At 42.4% G+C, this 21,858-nt stretch overlaps 1 protein-coding gene across 1 annotated transcript in view; it reads right to left on the bottom strand.

The window, feature by feature from the left end:
• LOC133563008 (DENN domain-containing protein 2A-like) overlaps positions 1-21,858 on the bottom strand; it is a 112,154-nt gene that overhangs the window by 58,150 nt on the left and 32,146 nt on the right. The window contains exon 2 of the mRNA XM_061916893.1: positions 2,234-2,320. Within this exon, the coding sequence (XP_061772877.1) occupies positions 2,234-2,319 (86 nt within the window). The 5' untranslated portion in view covers position 2,320. The remainder of the gene's footprint in view (positions 1-2,233; positions 2,321-21,858) is intronic.

Raw genomic sequence — 21,858 nt, 5'->3', positions numbered from 1 at the left:
ATAATATATTTTATTTGTAAAAAAGCACTTTACGTTGAGCAAACAACCTCAAAGTGCCAAAGTGTAAAAAATAGTAATAATATCCAGCCATCCATTTTCAACAACTAATTCCCTTTTGGGGTCGCGGAGGGCGCTGGCGCCTATCTCAGCTACAATCGGGCGGAAGGCAGGGTACACCCTGGACAAGTCGCTACCTCATCGCAGGGCCAACACAGATAGACAGACAACATTCACACTCACATTCACACACTAGGGCCACTTTAGTGTTGCCAATCAACCTATCCCCAGATGCATGTCTTTGGAAGTGGGAGGAAGCCGGAGTACCTGGAGGGAACCCACGCATTCACGGGGAGAACATGCAAACTCCACAGAGGAAGATCTCGAGCCTGGGATTGAACCCAGGATTGCAGGACCTTCGTATTGTGAGGCAGACGCACTAACCCCTCTCCCACCGTGAAGCCCTAGTAATAATAATAATAGTAAAAAGATTAAAAAATATATATATATGTATATACAAAACTAGAAACAGCCCAATAGCTAGAACCAGCATGCATGTCTATAAAAAGGCTTTTTTAAAATGATGGGTTTTTAAGCCTTTTTTAAAAGCGTCCACAGTCTGAGGTGCCCTCAGGTGGTCAGGGAGAGCGTTCCACAGACTGGGAGCAGCGGAGCAGAAAGCCCAGTCTCCCATTGTTCAAAGCTTTGTCCGTGGAGGTTGGAGGAGGTTAGCCTGTCCGGAGCCGAGGTGTCGTGTGGAGGATTTGGGGGTGAGCATTTCCTTGAGGTAGAGGGGGACATTTCCATGGAGGCACTGGTGAGTTAGTAGGGAGATTTTGAATTCAATCATGAATGGAACAGGAAGCCACTGAAGGGATTTGAAGTCGCTAAAGCCGACCTACAGCTTTCTTCTTTGATGTCTCCATTGTTCATTGAACAAATTGCAAAAGATTCAGCAACACCGATGTCCAGAATACTGTGGAATTTTGCGATGAAAACAGACAACTTAAAAGTTGAAAACGATGTGGAACAAAATGTCCTCTACAATCCGTGATGTCACGCGCACCCGTCATCATACCGAGATGTTTCAGCAGGATATTTCGGCAGGAAATTTAAAATTGCGATTTAGTAAACTACCCCGGCCGTATTGGCATGTGTTGCAATGTTAAGATTTCATCATTGATATACAAACTATCAGACTGCGTGGTCGGTAGTAGTGGGTTTCATCCATCCATCCATCCATCTTCTTACGCTTATCCGAGGTCGGGTCGCGGGGGCAACAACCTAAGCAGGGAAACCCAGACTTCCCTCTCCCCTGCCACTTCGTCTACCTCTTCCCGAGGGATCCCGAGGCGTTCCCAGGCCAGCCGGTGGACATAGTCTTCCCAACGTGTCCTGGGTCTTCCCCGTGGCCTCCTACCGGTTAGACGTGCCCTAAACACCTCCCTAGGGAGGCGTTCGGGTGGCATCCTGACCATCTGGCTCCTCTCGATGTGAAGGAGCAGCGGCTTTACTTTGAGTTCCTCCCGGATGGCAGAGCTTCTCACCCTATCTCTAAGGACCCAAAGCTCATGACCATAGGTGAGGATGGGAACGTAGATCGACCGGTAAATTGAGAGCTTTGCCTTCCGGCTCAGCTCCTTCTTCACCACAACGGATCGGTAAAACGTCCGCATTACTGAAGACGCCGCACCGATCCGTCTGTCAATCTCACGATCCACTCTTCCCTCACTCGTGAACAAGACTCCTGGGTACTTGAACTCCTCCACTTGGGGCAGGGTCTCCTCCCCAACCCGGAGATGGCATTCCACCCTTTTCCGGGTGAGAACCATGGACTCGGACTTGGAGGTGCTGATTCTCATTCCGGTCGCTTCTCACTCGGCTGCGAACCGATCCAGTGAGAGCTGAAGATCCCGGTCAAATGAAGCCATCAGGACCACATCATCTGCAAAAATCAGAGACCTAATCCTGCGGTCACTAAACCGGAACCCCTCAACGCCTTGACTGCGCCTAGAAATTCTGTCCATAAAAGTTATGAACAGAATCGGTGACAAAGGACAGCCTTGGCGGAGTCCAACCCTCACTGGAAATGTGTTCGACTTACTGCCGGCAATGCGGACAAAGCTCTGACACTGATTGTAGTGGGTTTCAGTAGGCCTTTAAAATCATTTGATCAGTAATCCTCAGTTGGCACTCTTATTATTCATAAAAATGATCAGATGTTTGCGAGACCTACCCGTTGACTGATTGGTAGATACAGTTGTCAGTGTTTGTACAGAGCAGCAACGCCCTCCCACCAGTCATTGTGCTAGCAGCTGGCATCCTACAGGATCAGAAAAAAGGGGAAAACAGTTGATGAACGTAATTCCACAAGTAATGATTGCATGAATTGCACGTGACTCATTCACAGGTCTTAAAGTCAATCTTTCACAGGCCAAACATACAGAACCAACCTATGGCTCTGCAAAATAACCCCATGTTATCCAAGAATCTGCAATTCTCCTCTGTTCTTTATTAAGTTGGACGGTATGCACTGCCAAGACAAGTGCGAGTCGAAAGTATCTCGCCAGTTTGAAATTGTTACTTGCTCCATTTGTCAGAGCGTAATGAAACCAGAGCCTCTTGCGAGACAGAGTGGTAAGATCTTCCACATGGATCATCAAATTCGAGGCCACGCTGCGCAGTCATCAAGCACTTTGGAGTAGGGTGAGCATGGAGCAGAAGGTTCTATCAAGCTTTTGTAAGTAAAGGAGAATGGGTCAGGCCAAAGTCCTGCCCATTGGCTTGAAGCCATCCGTTTGTTTTGAGAAAGACACTACATTCTTTGTTCACTGCGTGCATGCTCATATACAAACCCCGTTTCCATACGAGTTGGGAAATTGTGTTGGATGTAAATATAGATGGAATACAATGATTTGCAAATACTTTTCAACCCATATTCAGGTGAATGCACTACAAAGACAACATATTTGATGTTCAAACTCATAAACTTTATTTTTTTTTGCAAATAATAGAATTTCATGGCTGCAACACGTGCCAAAGTAGTTGGGAAAGGGCATGTTCACCACTGTGTTACATCACCTTTTCTTTTAACAACACTCAATAAACGTTTGGAAACTAAGGAAACTAAGTGTTGAAGATTTGAAAGTGGAATTCTTTCCCATTCTTGTTTTTTGTAGAGCTTTAGTAGTTCAACAGTCCGGGGTCTCCGCTGTCGTATTTTACGCTTCATAATGCGCCACACATTTTCGATGGGAGACAGGTCTGGACTGCAGGCAGGATAGGAAAGTACTCGCACTCTTTTTCTACGAAACCACGCTGTTGTAACATGTGGCTTGTCATTGTCTTGCTGAAATAAGCAGGGGCGTCCATGATAACGTTGCTTGGATGACAACATATGTTGCTCCAAAACCTGTATGGACCATTCAGCATTAATGGTGCCTTCACAGATGTGTAAGTTACCCATGCCTTGGGCACAAATACACCCCCATTCCAGCACAGATGCTGGCTTTTCAACTTTGCGCCTATAACAATCCGGATGGTTATTTTCCTCTTTGTTCCGGAGGACACCACGTCCACATTTTCCAAATATAATTTGAAATGTGGACTCGTCAGACCACAGAACACTTTTCCACTTTGCATCAGTCCATCTTAGATGAGCTCGGGCCCAGCGAAGCCGGCGGCGTTCCTTTGGTGTTGTTGATAAATGGGTTTTGCTTTACATAGCAGAGTTTTAACTCGCACTTACAGATGAAGCAACCAACTGTAGCACCTGACAGTGGTTTTATGAAGTGTTCCTGAGCCCATGTGGTGATATCCTTTACACACTGATGTCGTTTTTTGATGCAGTACCGCTTGAGGGATCAAAGGTCCGTAATATCACAGCTTAAGTGCAGGGATTTCTCCAGATTCTCTGAACCTTTTGATTTTACGGACCGTAGATGGTAAAATCCCTAAATTCCTTGCAATAGCTCGTTGAGAAATGTTGTTCCAAAACTGTTCGACAATTTGCTTACAAATTGGTGACCCTCACCCCATCCTTGTTTGTGAGTTACTTAGCATTTAATGGAAGCTGCTTTTATACCCAATCATGGCACCCACCTGTTCCCACTTAGCCTGCACACCTGTGAGATGTTCCAAATAAGTGTTTGATGAGCATTCCTCAACTTTATCAGTTTGAACATCAAATATGTTGTCTTTGTAGCATATTCAACTGAATATGGGTTAAAAATGTTTTGCAAATCATTGTATTCCGTTTATATTTACATCTAACACAATTTCCCAACTCAAATGGAAACGGGGTTTGTACCAACTCTATGCATGAGAAACTATAGACAGGATTCATACTTTTACAAACATTTCCTGTATCACCCAAATCTGAAATCATTAACGCAGACTGATAGATACTCCAGTAGTAATAGGGCTCTCTGGTTGGGGCCAATTAAAAAATGAACAATTAGGCATTTAGTCTTAGGGTTCACACTGGAATCAGACTGAACTCTCCATTTCGATGATGTGCATTAATTATATATTTTTTTTAAGGTTATAGCAAATAGTTCTTTGTTGTAAGTATTTTTCCTGACATACGCATAACATAAAGTGTTTTTTTACCCGATTACTCGATTAATCAAAAAAGCTAAACGATAGATTATGGCATATCTGTCACGCCTATGGATCATGTTTTGTTTTGGTCATGTTCAGTTTTGTTTTTTGGACACTTGTTTCCTGTTTTGCACTTCCTGGTTTGTTTTTGTTTCCATAGTAACTCACTAGTTCCCACCTTGTCTCCTCAGTTCTCATACCTGCCAATCATTATCATAGCTATTATTTAAACCACAGTTGCCAAGTGTTCAGTCTGGCAACTTTACATACACCCATAATCTTCATCTGCTTCATGCTGTCTGTTTTTGTCCACGCCAAGTAAGATTTGTATTTATGCCTCATTGCAAGTTTTGTTTTTTCATGACACAGTGCAAGTGTTTTTGTTTCATGTTTGTAGTTTGTAGCCTTTATGCTAGTCATTTGTTTTTTGTAGTCTAGTATTCGTACCTCCTTGTGAACGCCCTTTGTTTTCCTTTTTGTAGTTGTGTTAGAATATAAATAAAAATGTACCTTCATCCAGGCCTTGCTCGTGCCAACTATCCTTTGCATCGAGGAAACAATCCAAGTCCAAGCCTGGCAATATCGGCCGTAATCTATAAACATACTGTACATTATAAAATTGGAAATCAAAAATTAAACTAATTATCCCAACTAAATTATTTTTGACTGAAATACCTTTTTAGCTTAGCTCAACTTGTAGTGATTGTATTGCTTATTTTCAGTGCAAGCATTACTTTTCAGAAGCAAAGGTAACCAAAAAACCCTCCCGGATTTTCCGGGCGACTCACGAAATTCAGCGCCTCTCCCAAAAACCTCCCAGGACCAATTTTCTCCCGAAAATCTCCCGAAATTCAGGCGGAGCTGGAGGCCACGCCCCCTCCAGCTCCATGCGGACCTGGAGGCCACGCCCCCTCCAGCTCCATGCGGACCTGAGTGAGGACAGCCTGTTTTCATGTCCGCTTTCCCACAATATAAACAGCGTGCCTGCCCAATGACTTTATAACTGTAAAATGATCGAGGGCGAGTTCTTGGTTTCTTATGTGGGTTTATTGTCAGGCAGTTTCATTAACGCCCTCCCAGCGCGGCAACAACGCACAACAACAGCAGTCACATTTTCGTCTACTGTAAAGCAGTTCGTCTGCCGTAAACAGCAATGTTAGGACACTCTTAAAAAGGACAATACTGCCATCTACTGTACATGCATATGGTTAGAAAAATAGTGACAGAGAATAGAACAAGGATGGACAATTCAACCCTTAACTCAATAATGAGTAGATGAGTGTTATATGTGTGTATATGTGTAAATAAATGAACACTGAAATTCAAGTATTTCTTTTATCTTTATATATATATATATATATATATATATATATATATATATGTATATATATATATATATATATATATATATATATAATAAAATAATATATACATATAGCTAGAATTCACTGAAAGTTAAGTATTTCTTATATATATAAATATATATATATGAAATACTTGACTCTTAACCACGCCCCCCACCCCACCCCCCACCTCCCGTAATCGGAGGTCTCAAGGTTGGCAAGTATGTGGTCATGTGACAAGATTGCAAAAGGCCAGGGATTTATAACATGTTGCCAAAATTGACTGCTATACATTCTGCAAATGGTCATCTGGGATTCTTGAGGTTCACTTTTGGATGCCAGCAAATGAGCCTTAGAGCTTATTTGACACTTCTCTCACTGCTTTGTCATACCCTTCAGCGCGTGGCCTACCCCCCTCTAGGATAGGTTTGCGTCAGCCCAAATTATTCTCAGATGTAAACTGGGCAGAGGTTACGAGTTTGAGGGGAAACGATGACTGATTGTTTGCCTCTTTTTATTACCAAGTGAAATCAATAACATAAATACTGTACAGCAACTCACATAGGGGGCTCGAAAGAATGCATAAAGCATTTTTTCACGGTGAACGGTGCTACATATCATATGAAGAGTGGAAAGGTGGGAGCTGTAAAGGAGAGGGGGGGTGGGGGTTGTCTAAATAGGAAAGTGGATATTGCAAAGAATAATACAAGTGTATGGTTGCACAAAAATGCTGCAGACTTCCAGGCTGTCCTGCTTCATTGTTTTGAGTCCCAGGGCTAAAACATAAAGTGCTCCATCGGGGGAGGTGGGCGGGGGTGGATGTGGACATGGTTGAGGATTATAAATACCTCGGAGTACACATGGACAACAAGCTGAATGGGTCAAAACACGCGGAGGCCCTCTAGAAGGATCCTAGGATCCTTCAACGTCTGTACAAAGATGTTGAAGATGTTCTACGAGTTGGTGGTGACGGGCGCCTTCTTGTACGGCGTGGCCTGCTGGGACAGCGGACTGAGAGCGAGGGACACATACAGACTGGACAAGTTGGTAGAGAAGGCCAGTAACCTGGTGGGAGTGGAGCTGGACTCTCTGGTGTTGGTGTCAGAGAGGAGAAGTTTAGCAAAACTCCTAGCTATTATGGACCACACCTCTCACCCACTACACTCGGACCTTGCGGAGAGAATGAGAACGTTCAGTTGAAGGCTCAGACTCCCAAAATGTAACACGGAACGACACAGGAGGTCCTTCATACCGACAGCCATCAGACTGTATAATGCATACTGTATGTTCCTTGACTGCACTTAAATGTAGAATACAGTGGGGTAAAAAATGATGACAGAGGTCTGTAATTTTCATCATAGGTACACTTCAATTGTGAGAGACCGAATGCGAAAAAAAAATTCCAGGAATTCACATTGTAGGAATTTTAAAGAATTTATTTGTAAATTATGGCGGAAAATAAGTATTTGGTCAACCATTCAAAGCTCTTACTGATGGAAGGAGGTTTTGGCTCAAATCTCACGATACTATGGCCCCATTCATTCTTTCCTTAAGACGGATCAATCGTCCTGTCCCCTTAGCAGAAAAACAGCCCCAAAGCATGATGTTGCCACCCCCATGCTTCACAGTAGGTATTAGAGATGAGCGGATAGGCAATTATATCATCCGCAGCCGCATCACTAAAGTCGTCATCCACCCGCCACCCACCCGAACCAACATTTCATCAAAGCCACAACAGCCCGCCACCCGCCCGTTGTTATATATTTAATATAGACGATGCAAGGCATTAGTGAGGTTAGAAAGTGTAACTCCCTCCAAATAGCACAGACACAATGGTTTTCTTGAACTGATTTATTTGAAGGCTTACTTTCCCTTCAAATTCACCGTGAAAACTGTAATAAATAAAGCACGTTTCAAACGTAAAAATAATAACATGCACAGCATGTGGATCAAATATTTTACCAAGTAAAATATCAACAAATGACAAATACCTCGTTGGCCATACCCGGAAGTAGCTTCCTTACATCCGTCGACAGACCAAACTAGACACTTCAAAATAAAAGTATGGCCACGTTTTTTGTATGTGGGTAACAACATTTAACTATTTATAAATGGTTGATTTCTATAGGCTAGTAAGGTCAAGTGTTGTACCTGACAAGTTTGGGCTACCTTGCTTCTGCAGCCTTCATCAGAGGTGTCACGTGATGTTAGCGTGACGTTGTCTGTGACGTGTTATATGGATTGTAGCATCAAGAGTTGTCAGGTACAACACTTTACCTACTAGCCTGTATAAATCAACCATTCATAAATACTTGTCAGTAGGCTAAATTAACCTCTTCAACATAACATTTAACTATGTATAATGTGGCGGCTGGCTACGGGGTGTTAACCAATGACTTTGGCTGGGGGGGCGGGACTTCCGGGAGAGATAGGGAAGTGACGTTATCGACAGGAAGTGAGAGTTCGAGTTGTCCCGGGAAAAGCGTTAGAGACATGAGAGCTGTTGTGTGGTTGTATTACATCTTGTGCAATAAAGACAAGACAAACAAAGAAGTTTTATGAGCCTACATTCCTGGGATTATTACAATAGATATTTCCGAATTGGTTCAACCGCCACCCGCCCGAATCTATTTAAAATCTATTTTTTCGTCATGTCACCCGCCCGACCCGCGGTTTATCCGCGGACTCCGCGGTTGTGACCGCAAACCGGGCATCTCTAGTAGGTATGGTGTTCTTGGGATGCAGTTCAGTATTCTTCTTCCTCCAAACACGACGAGTTGAGTTTATACCAAAATGGATACATGGATGATACAGCAGAGGATTGGGAGAATGTCATGTGGTCAGATGAAAACAAAATAGAACTTTTTGGCATAAACTCAACTCGTCGTGTTTGGAGGAAGAAGAATACTGAGTTGCATCCCAAGAACACCATACCTACTGTGAAGCATGGGGGTGGAAACATCATGCTTTGGGGCTGTTTTTCTGCTAAGGGGACAGGACGATTGATCCGTGTTGAGGAAAGAATGAATGGGGCCATGTATCGTGAGATTTTGAGCCAAAACCTCCTTCCATCAGTGAGAGCTTTGAATGGTTGACCTAATACTTATTTTCCACCATAATTTACAAATAATTTATTTTAAATTCCTACAATGTGAATTCCTGGATTTTTTTTCACATTTTGTCTCTCACAGTTGAAGAGTAATTTATGAAGAAAATTACAGACCTCTGTCATCATTTTAAGTGGGAGAACTTGCAAAATCGGTGGTTGACTAAATACTTTTTTGCCCCACTGTATATGTAGAATATATTTTTATTATTCATATATTATATATATAATATATGTCATATATTATTTATTATTATTATTGTTTATTGTGAGCGAACTGTGGTGCTGAATTTCCCCCAGGGATCAATAAAGTACTTTCTATTCTATTCTCTATTCTATTCTTTTTAATACATATCTCAGTGCCTTAAAGGGCATTTTTGAGCAAGAGTGGCTTCAAAGTAAACACAGCCAAGTTTGAGCACGTCTCCAACTTGACTGCTGCACACTGCAGCATGACACTTCCCAGAAACCTGCTTCAACGTGCCTCCCAAGTTAGTAAACCTGACAGATTTGCCAGTTTTACCACCTTGAGTCGCTCAGGAAACGCCCTCCCACTATCTGCAGCCAACGGTGACCCTTCACCCCCCAGGAAAAGATGGTCACCGTAACAATGCAGAGGGGTGAGGGAAGCCATCTGCCGAGGTCAATAAAAACATCACAGGAAACTGCAAGCATTGTGAGGTGGAACCGGCAAACAATAAGTCAAGTTACTGCTGCTAGGCTTTATGGGAAAACATGCATGACAATGAAAGTTGGTTTTGACAAAACATGAACGTTTACTTTAATCCGCATTGCCAACATGGCGTCAAGGTTTGTTGTTGACGAACCCCAAGCTGCAGAGACGGAGGCAGGCATTGAATAAGGAAACATGGTTTTAATATAAAAAACTAGAACAAAACCAAACAAAGGGTACAAACAAAAAACACGCACGTGGGCGGATAACAAACTAAGAGAGCTAGCATGGGAGCTAGAAAACAAAAAGGAACTTTAGCATGGAAAACAGAAGTCGTACTTGCACTTAGAAAACAAACTGGAAGCAGGGAACAAAAGACAGAAAGCTAAAAACCGCTATCAAACATAGCTTACTGCAACGCTGCATTGACACGACAACATACGACACGACAGGTAGCAATGACAAGTGCGACATGCAATACAATAATCCAGCAGTGACTGGACGGGAATACAGGTCTAAATAGGAGCGGACTGATTGACACGAGGTGTGGCCAGGTGCCAATCAGCCGCAGCTGAGGGGGAACACAGCATTCAGGGCGAAGGACCGGAAACTAACAAAATAAGAGCGCTGACAGGAAACACTACACACTAGAGATGCGCGGATAGGCTATTATATCATCCGCATCCGCGTCACCAAAATCGTCATCCACCCGCCGTCCACCCGAACCAACATTTTATCAGGACCGTACCCGTCCGCCAACCGCCCGCTGTATTAGATCAGAGGTTGGCCACCTTTACCACTCACAGAGCTATTTAAAACAGTTTCACAGAGTAATGATGACAATTGGAGCCGCTAACGTTCTCGCGACGACTCAATGGTGTTCATCCTGATGACAAGAATATGGGCGTGCTGTGAAGCCATTGCCTTCAACACCTTCAACAACATGTACGAACCGATTGTTGGTCCAGCAACATGTTGTGTGCAGCTTCCGCAATCACACGTATGAAATTGAAAGGCATACTGGGTGATACAGAGTACACTGATGGTTGTGATATAAACAACTTTAACACTTAATAATATGCGCCACGCTGTGAAGCCACACCCAACAAGATTGACAAACACATTTCGGGAGAACATCCTCACAGTAACACAACATAAACGCAACACAACCAATACCCATAATCCTTTGTATTCATGAGACTTCCTGAATATATTTTACACCCCCGCGCCCCCAACCCCGCCCACCTTACCGACGCACAGGGGGGGGGGATTTGGGGTGTATAAAATAGTCAGGAAGTGTCATGAATACAAAGGATTATGGGTATTTGTTGTGTTGCGTTTATGTTGTGTTACTGGGAGGATGTTCTCCCGAAATGTGCTTGTCGTTCTTAATTGGTGTGGCTTCAAAGCGTGGCGCATATTACTAAGAGTGTTATATATCACAACCATTAGTATACTCTGTGTCACCCAGTATGCCTTGCAGTCGTGTGCGTGTTGCCTCGGAAGCCACACACAACATGATGTTGGACTGACAAGCAGATCGTGTATGTTGTAGAAGGTGAAAAAAGCCAATGGCTTCATAGCACGCACTAATATTTAATATTTGGGTGACTGCCGACAGTCAATCAATAGAATAATAGCGTCTCCTATTGACTTCTCCGCTTTATGACACAGGTCTTAAATGGCTCTTTGAATGGCAAAGGAAACCGATCCCAGAACCCATCCATCCATCCATTTTCTACCGCTTATTCCGTTTCGGGGTCGCGGGGGGCGCTGGCGCCTATCTCAGCTACAATCGGGCGGAAGGCAGGGTACACCCTGGACAAGTCGCTACCTCATCGCAGGGCCAACACAGATAGACAGACAACATTCACACTCACATTCACACACTAGGGCCAATTTAGTGTTGCCAATCAACCTATCCCCAGGTGCATGTCTTTGGAAGTGGGAGGAAGCCGGAGTACCCGGAGGGAACCCACGCATTCACGGGGAGAACATGCAAACTCCACACAGAAAGATCCCGAGCCTGGATTTGAACCCAGGACTGCAGGAACTTCGTATTGTGAGGCAGACGCACTAACCCCTCTTCCACCGTGAAGCCCCGATCCCAGAACCACGTATATCAAATATCTCCGGATGGTTCAACCGCCACCCGCCCGAATCTAATTAAAATCTATTTTTTCGTCATGTCAACCGCCCGACCCGCGGATGAGACTGCAAACCGTGCATCTCTACTACACACACACACACACACAAAGAGGAAACAAAGACAAATGCAGAAGAAAAAACTAAAACATAGCCAAACTGTCAGAGGCAAGCCTGACACATGGAGCTATCAGATGCCATTTTGGAGACCTTTGTTTCACGAATCAGCAATGAACAAGTTTATCGATGACAGTCAGTATCCCTGGCCTTGAGCCAAAGCCCATTTTACGAATGAAAAATTGTGAATCTCCAATCTACCTCAAACCGACCAAGTTAGCTGCCTCCCTTAAATGCCTGAAAGCGTTTACAAGACAGAGATAGCTGCGGGTCAGACGGAGAGCATCAGCGCTTACAATCAGTTGCATAACAAACCCATGCGGCAGATTTCTATCAGCATATGGACACCAAGTATTCGGCCGCGAGTAAAACCATCGCCTACTCTCCTCAGTCTTGGTTTGGGTGGTGGCTCGTTTGTGCAAACGACTGGCCAAAAGTCGCTATCCCAAATTTAAAACTCATTTGGATAAGATAACAATCTTAATTTCGATTACAAACACGTGTGCACCTTCATAGATGCTTGCTTACATTAATTTCCTTGAGACTCACGCGTTATTTAGGGAAAATGTCCGAAAATGCCACAAAACATCTCGCAATTTTAACAAAAGTGGAATGGAAATATGGTTCTGTACAAGAGATTGAGGACATGAAAATCAATTAGGAGATGAATTGTGCAGAATCACTTGAGCCATGGCGTACATTGTAGAGAATTTAAATAAAACTATCTCGCAACAGGCCTCGAAAACACGTACGACAGGCTAATCGCACCACGAGCTTTGCGAACATAGCTGTGCACGTTGGCTCCAATGACACTAGGATGAGACAGTCAGAGATTACAAAAACGAACATAGCTAGGACTTGTAATCTGGCTAGAAAGATGTCCAGGCATGGAGTACTTGTCTCTGGACCCCTGCCTGCCAGAGGCAATGATGTGAGCTATAGAAGATTAGTCTCGCTTAACTAGTGGCTGGTGAGCTTTTGTAGACAACAGGAACAAACGGGTATTGATAATCGGCCCTCTTTTTGGGGCAAACCGGGCTTGCTGATGAGGGACGGCCTTCACCCGAACCTAGAAGGTGCCATCATTTTGTCTAGGAACACGGATTATTGGTTAAGTCACACTTGACTAACTACACTAGAGCAAGCCCAGTCAGACAAATTACAGAGTCTGTTAGTCCGGGTTGGAGTTAGTTAAACTAGAACTAACCAGCGCCAGGCTGGAAAATCCCTGCACACATAGCATTTCTCCTAGAATAATACACAATTCACATCATGTTTTTTCTGCAGTGACTGTGCCAGAGGACGACATGCATTCTACTGAGGTGGCAAATTATGACGTGTTCATTTTATCGCAGCACCAAGCAAACAATCTGAAGATTCCCGTCATATCAATTCCTAGATATGGTCGAAATTTTTTAAAGCGCACTACGCAAAATAAACATAGCGTTATTAATATCACTACCAAGGATAATATTAACAAAAAATCCTCAAAACACCTATAATATGGTCTTTTTAAACAGAAGATCATTGTCTCCCAAACCGTTTTTAGTTAATGAGGTCATTAGAGACATCAATCTTAACGTCATTGGTCTCAGCGAAACCTGGCTCAAACCAGACGAAATTTTTTTGCGCTGAACGAGGCATCTCCTCTTAACTATACGAATGCGCATATTGCCCGTCCCCTTAAAAGAGGTGTGCGTGTGTGGGGGGGCACTAATATACAATGAAAACCTTAACCTCACCCCTAACCCAAGTAATAAATATAAATCGTTTGAGGTGCTTACTATGAGGTCTGTCGCACCGCTGCTTCTCTACCTGGTTGTTATCTACCGCCCCCCTGCGCCCTATTCAGACTTTATCAGTGAATTGTCCGAGTGGTTTACATGGTTTACAGAAGAAACTAGAGCTCTTAAACTATCATGTAGAAAGTTGGAACGCAAACGGCGCGCGACTAAACTTGAAGTTTTCTATCAAGCTTATAAATGCGTGCTTACCTTAGCTAAAGCTAATTACTACTCAAATCTTGTCCGCCTAAAAAAAAAACGATCTTAAATATTTGTTCAGTACAGTAGCGTCGCTAAACCAAAAAGAGACTCCTTCCAGTAGCTCCACCCACTCGGCAGATGACTTTATGAATTTTTTTAATAAGAAAATTTAACTCATTAAAAAGGAGATTAAAGACAATGCGTCCCAGCTACAACTGGGTTTTATTAACACAGATACGACTGTATATACGGCGGATACTGCCCTCCAAAATACTCTCTCTCTTTTTGATGAAATAACATTAGAAGAATTGTTACAACGTGTAAATGGAATAAAACAAACAACATATTTACTTGACCCACTTCCTGGGAAACTTATCAAGGAACTGTTTGTATTATTAGGATCACCAGGGCTAAATATTATAAACTTATCAATTTCCTCTGGCACTGTTCAACCTAGCATTCAAAAAAGCGGTTATTCATCCTCTGCTCAAAAGACCTAACCTCCATCCTGACCTCATGGTGAACTACCGGCCACTGTCTCACCTTCCCTTTATTTCGAAAATCCTCGAAAAAATTGTTGCACAGCAGCTAAATGAACACTTAGCGTCTAACAATCTCTGTGAACCCTTTCAGTCCGGTTTCAGGGCAAATCACTCTACAGAGACAGCCCTCGCAAAAATGACTAATGATTTATTGCTAACTATGGATGCTGATGCGGCATCCCTGTTGCTGCTTCTTCATCTCAGCGCTGCTTTCGAAACCGTTGATCATAATATTTTATTAGAGCGTATCAAAACACGAATTGGTATGTCAGACTTAGCCCCGTCTTGGTTTGACTCTTATCTTACTGACAGGATGCAGTGCATCTCCCATAACAATGTGACCTCGGACTATGTTAAAGGGGTACATTATCACCAAACCTATGCAAGCGTCAATATATACCTTGATGTTGCAGAAAAAAGACCATGTATTTTTTTAACCGATTTCCGAACTCTAAATGGGTGAATTATGGCAAATTAAACGCCTTTCTGTTTATCTGTCTTTTAGCGATGACGTCAGAACGTGACGTCACCGAGGTAACACACCCGCCATATTCATTTTCACATTACAAACACCGGGTCTCATCTCTGTTATTTTCCGTTTTTTCGACTATTTTTTGGAACCTTGGAGACATCATGCCTCGTCGGTGTGTTGTCGGAGGTGTAACAACACTAACAGGGAGGGATTCAAGTTGCACCACTGGCAAGAAATCTGCCGCCAGACCCCCATTTAATGTACCAAAGTGTCTTCACATTTGACCGGCGATGCTAAGACAGACATGGCACAGAGATGTATGGATAACCTGCAGATGCATTTGTAACGATTAAGTCAACGAAATCACAAAGGTGAGTTTTGTTGATGTTGTTGACTTATGTGCTAATCAGACATATTTGGTCACGGGATGACTGCCAGCTAATCGATGCTAACATGCTACGCTAATCGATGCTAACATGCAATTTACGCTAGCTGTATGTACATTTGAAACTAGATACCCACATTTAATGCAAAACAAATACTTACCAATTGACGGATTTAAGTTGCTTCAGTGTCACAAGATGCGAAAGTCCTGATCGTTTGGTCCGCACATTTTACCGGCGATGCTAATAAGGCAGTCATGCTATGGGCCACTCCATTAGGTACACCCACGCTATGGCCGAATAGCGTCAATAGCTATTCGCTCAATAGCTTCAATTTCTTCTTCAATTTTGTTTTCGCTATCTGCCTCCATACTCCGACCATCTGTTTCAATACATGCGTAATCTGTTGAATCGCTTAAGCCGCTGAAATCCCAGTCTGAATCCGAGCTAATGTCGCTATATCTTGCTGTGGTAACCGCCATGTTGTTTGTATTGGCAGCACTGTATGATGTCACAGGGAAATGGATAGTGGTTTCGAAGATAGCGAAAATAAGGCACTTTAAAGCTTTATTTAGGGATATTCCGGGACCGGTAAAATTTTTTAAAAAACTTTAAAAAAACAAGCCACTGGGAACTGATTTTTATTGTTTTTAACCCTTTTGAAATTGTGATAATGTTCCCCTTTAAGGTAACGTGTGGAGTTCCCCAGGGTTGGGTTCTTGGCCCTGCACAAGTGCTAGGTGACATCATACGCAAATACGGGATTAGCTTTCACTGTTATGATGATGACAGCCAACTCTACATGCCCCTAAACATGACCAACACGCCAGATTGTAGTCAGCTGGAGGCGTGTCTTACTGAAATTAAACAATGGATGTCCGCTAACTGCAACTCAACGCTAAGAAAACGCAAATGCTGATTATCGGTCCTGCTAGACACCAACACCTATTTAATAATACCACCTTAACATGTGACAACCAAACAATTACACAAGGCGACTCGGTAAAGGATCTGGGTATTATTCCCCCTTTAAATAAGAAAATCTCATTTCAGAAGGCTTTTAAGAGGACTATCATGCTTGTCTGCTGGCATGATTACACATGATGGTGTTGAAAAATGCAAAGGAAAAAGTTCCAGCTCTGCTTCCCTTCACTGACACTCACCAACTTGGGATTTCTCCTGCTGACAGATACCACATGCTCTGTTGGCTGTGGAAGCTGCTGACCATGGCAAGACAGGAGTCTACTTGTTGCACTGAGACACACTCATGAGTGGCCATCACCTAAATATTACTTAGATCTTAAAGGCCTACTGAAATGAGATTTTCTTATTTAAACGGGGATAGCAGGTCCATTCTATGTGTCATACTTGATCATTTCGCACTATTGCCATATTTTTGCTAAAAGGATTTAGTAGAGAACATCATCGATTAAGTTCGCAACTTTTGGTCGCTAATAAAAAAAGCCTTGCCTGTATCGGAAGTAGCAGACGATGACGTCACAAGTGTGAGGGCTCCTCACGTCCTCACATTGTTTATAATGTGAGCCTCCAGCGGCAAGAGCTATTCAGACCGAGAAAACGACAATTTCCCCATTAATTTGAGCGGGGATGAAAGATTTGTGGATGATGATATTGATAGTGAAAGACTAGAAAAAAATAAAATAAAAAGCGACGGCTCCGGACGGCGGCAGTGTGAGCGTTTCAGATGTAATTAGACACATTTACTAGGATAATTCTGGAAGATCCCTTATCTGCTTATTGTTTTAATAGTGTTTTAGTGAGATTGTAAAGACATACCTCGAGGTCGGATTTAGTAGAGACCATCAACGATTAAGTTTGCAACTTTTGGTGGCTAATAAAAAAGCCTTCCCTGTACCGGAAGTAGCAGACGATGACGTCACAAGTGTGAGGGCTCCTCACGTCCTCACTTTGTTTATAATGTGAGCCTCCAGCGGCAAGAGCTATTCGGACCGAGACAACGACAGTTTCCCTATTAATTTGAGCGAGGATGAAAGATTTGTGGATTATGATATTGATAGTGAAGGACTAGAAAAAAAATAAAATAATAAAATAAAATAAAAAGCGGCAGCAGTGTGAGCGTTTCAGATGTAATTAGACACATTTACTAGGATAATTCTGGAAGATTCCTTATCTGCTTATTGTTTTAATAGTGTTTTAGTGAGATTGTAAAGACATACCTCGAGGTCGGATTTAGTAGAAAACATCGACGATAAAGTTCGCAACTTTTGGTGGCTAATAAAAAAGCCTTGCCTGTACCGGAAGTAGCAGACGATGACGTCACAAGTGTAAGGGCTCCTCACATCCTCATTTTGTTTATAATGTGAGCCTCCAGCGGCAAGAGCTATTGGGACCGAGACAACGACAATTTCCCCATTAATTTGAGCGGGGATGAAAGATTTGTGGATGATGATATTGATAGTGAAGGACTAGAAAAAAATAAAATAAAATAAAATAAAAAACGACAGCTCTGGACGGCGGCAGTGTGAGCGTTTCAGATGTAATTAGACAGATTTACTAGGATAATTCTGGAAGATCCCTTATCTGCTTATTGTTTTAATAGTGTTTTAGTGAGATTGTAAAGACATACCTCAAGGTCGGATTTAGTAGAGAACATCGACGATAAAATTCGCAACTTTTGGTGGCTAATAAAAAAGCCTTGCCTGTACCGGAAGTAGCAGACGATGACGTCACAAGTGTGAGGGCTCCTCACGTCCTCACTTTGTTTATAATGTGAGCCTCCAGCGGCAAGAGCAATTCGGACCGAGAAAACGACAATTTCCCCATTAATTTGAGCGAGAATGAAAGATTCGTGGATGATGATATTGATAGTGAAGGACTAGAAAAAAAATAATAAAATAAAATAAAAAGCAACGGCTCCGGACAGCGGCAGTGTGAGCGTTTCAGATGTAATTAGACAGATTTACTAGGATAATTCTGGACGATCCCTTATCTGCTTATTGTTTTAATAGTGTTTTACTGAGATTATAAAGACATACCTCGAGGTCGGATTTAGTAGAGAACATCGACGATAAAGTTCGCAACTTTTGGTGGCTAATAAAAAAGCCTTGCCTGTATCAGAAGTAGCAGACGATGACGTCACAAGTGTGAGGGCTCCTCACGTCCTCACTTTGTTTATAATGTGAGCCTCCAGCTGCAAGAGCTATTCAGACCGAGAAAACGACAATTTCCCCATTAATTTGAGCGGGGATGAAAGATTTGTGGATGATGATATTGATAGTAAAAGACTAGAAAAAAATAAAATAAAAAGCGACGGCTCCGGACGGCGGCAGTGTGAGCGTTTCAGATGTAATTAGACACATTTACTAGGATAATTCTGGAAGATCCCTTATCTGCTTATTGTTTTAATAGTGTTTTAGTGAGATTGTAAAGACATACCTCGAGGTCGGATTTAGTAGAGAACATCGACGATAAAGTTCGCAACTTTTGGTGGCTAATAAAAAAGCCTTGCCTGTACCGGAAGTAGCAGACGATGACGTCACAAGTGTGAGGGCTCCTCACGTCCTCACTTTGTTTATAATGTGAGCCTCCAGCGGCAAGAGCAATTCGGACCGAGAAAACGACAATTTCCCCATTAATTTGAGCGAGAATGAAAGATTCGTGGATGATGATATTGATAGTGAAAGACTAGAAAAATAATAATAAAATAAAATAAAAAGCAACGGCTCCGGACGGCGGCAGTGTGAGCGTTTCAGATGTAATTAGACAGATTTACTAGGATAATTCTGGACGATCCCTTATCTGCTTATTGTTTTAATAATGTTTTAGTGTGATTATAAAGACATACCTCGAGGTCGGATTTAGTAGAGAACATCGACGATAAAGTTCGCAACTTTTGGTGGCTAATAAAAAAGCCTTGCCTGTATCGGAAGTAGCAGACCATGACGTCACAAGTGTGAGGGCTCCTCACGTCCTCACATTGTTTATAATGTGAGCCTCCAGCGGCAAGAGCTATTCGGACCGAGAAAACGACAATTTCCCCATTAATTTGAGCGGGGATGAAAGATTTGTGGATGACGATATTGATAGTGAAAGACTAGAAAAAAATAAAATAAAAAGCGACGGCTCCGGACGGCGGCAGTGTGAGCGTTTCAGATGTAATTAGACACATTTACTAGGATAATTCTGGAAGATCCCTTATCTGCTTATTGTTTTAATAGTGTTTTAGTGAGATTGTAAAGACATACCTCGAGGTCGGATTTAGTAGAGAACATCGACGATAAATTTCGCAACTTTTGGTGGCTAATAAAAAAAAGCCTTCCCTGTACCGGAAGTAGCAGACGATGACGTCACAAGTGTGAGGGCTCCTCACATCCTCATTTTGTTTATAATGTGAGCCTCCAGCGGCAAGAGCTATTGGGACCGAGACAACGACAATTTCCCCATTAATTTGAGCGAGGATGAAAGATTTGTGGATGATGATATTGATAGTGAAGGACTAGAAAAAAGAAAAGAAAATAAAATAAAAAGCGACAGCTCTGGACGGCGGCAGTGTGAGCGTTTCAGATGTAATTAGACACATTTACTAGGATAATTCTGGAAGATCCCTTATCTGCTTATTGTTTTAATAGTGTTTTAGTGAGATTGTAAAGACATACCTCGTGGTCGGATTTAGTAGAGAACATCGACGATAAAGTTTGCAACTTTTGGTGGCTAATAAAAAAGCCTTGCCTGTACCGGAAGTAGCAGACGATGACGTCACAAGTGTGAGGGCTCCTCACATCCTCACTTTGTTTATAATGTGAGCCTCCAGCGGCAAGAGCTATTGGGACCGAGACAACGACAATTTCCCCATTAGTTTGAGCGAGGATGAAAGATTTGTGGATGATGATATTGATAGTGAAGGACTAGAAAAAATAAAATAAAATAAAATAAAAAGCGACAGCTCTGGACGGCGGCAGTGTGAGCGTTTCAGATGTAATTAGACACATTTACTAGGATAATTCTGGAAGATCCCTTATCTGCTTATTGTTTTAATAGTGTTTTAGTGAGATTGTAAAGACATACCTCGAGGTCGGATTTAGTAGAGAACATCGACGATAAAGTTCGCAACCTTTGGTGGCTAATAAAAAAGCCTTGCCTGTACCGGAAGTAGCAGACGATGACGTCACAAGTGTGAGGGCTCCTCACGTCCTCACTTTGTTTATAATGTGAGCCTCCAGCGGCAAGAGCAATTCGGACCGAGAAAATTACAATTTCCCCATTAATTTGAGCGAGAATGAAAGATTCGTGGATGATGATATTGACAGTGAAAGACTAGAAAAATAATAATAAAATAAAATAAAAAGCAACGGCTCCGGACGGCGGCAGTGTGAGCGTTTCAGATGTAATTAGACAGATTTACTAGGATAATTCTGGAAGATCCCTTATCTGCTTATTGTTTTAATAATGTTTTAGTGTGATTATAAAGACATACCTCGAGGTCGGATTTAGTAGAGAACATCGACGATAAAGTTCGCAACTTTTGGTGGCTAATAAAAAAGCCTTGCCTGTATCGGAAGTAGCAGACGATGACATCACAAGTGTGAGGGCTCCTCACGTCCTCACATTGTTTATAATGTGAGCCTCCAGCGGCAAGAGCTATTCAGACCGAGAAAACGACAATTTCCCCATTAATTTGAGCGGGGATGAAAGATTTATGGATGATGATATTGATAGTGAAAGACTAGAAAAAAATAAAATAAAAAGCGACGGCTACGGACGGCGGCAGTGTGAGCGTTTCAGATGTAATTAGACACATTTACTAGGATAATTCTGGAAGATCCCTTATCTGCTTATTGTTTTAATAATGTTTTAGTGAGATTGTAAAGACATACCTCGAGGTCGGATTTAGTAGAGAACATCGACGATAAAGTTCGCAACTTTTGGTGGCTAATAAAAAAGCCTTGCCTGTACCGGAAGTAGCAGACGATGACGTCACAAGTGTGAGGGCTCCTCACGTCCTCACTTTGTTTATAATGTGAGCCTCCAGCGGCAAGAGCTATTCGGACCGAGACAACGACAATTTCCCCATTAATTTGAGCGAGGATGAAAGATTTGTGGATTATGATATTGATAGTGAAGGACTAGAAAAAAAATAAAATAATAAAATAAAATAAAAAGCGGCAGCAGTGTGAGCGTTTCAGATGTAATTAGACACATTTACTAGGATAATTCTGGAAGATCCCTTATCTGCTTATTGTTTTAATAGTGTTTTAGTGAGATTGTAAAGACATACCTCGAGGTCGGATTTAGTAGAGAACATCGACGATAAAGTTAGCAACTTTTGGTGGCTAATAAAAAAGCCTTGCCTGTACCGGAAGTAGCAGACGATGACGTCACAAGTGTAAGGGCTCCTCACATCCTCATTTTGTTTATAATGTGAGCCTCCAGCGGCAAGAGCTATTGGGACCGAGACAACGACAATTTCCCCATTAATTTGAGCGAGGATGAAAGATTTGTGGATGATGATATT

The sequence above is a fragment of the Nerophis ophidion genome, linkage group LG12 (assembly GCF_033978795.1).
Source record: "Nerophis ophidion isolate RoL-2023_Sa linkage group LG12, RoL_Noph_v1.0, whole genome shotgun sequence".
In the NCBI taxonomy this organism is placed as follows: Eukaryota; Metazoa; Chordata; class Actinopteri; order Syngnathiformes; family Syngnathidae; genus Nerophis; species Nerophis ophidion.
Note: the sequence above shows the minus strand (reverse complement) of the source record. Positions and strands in the feature narration are given on the sequence as shown.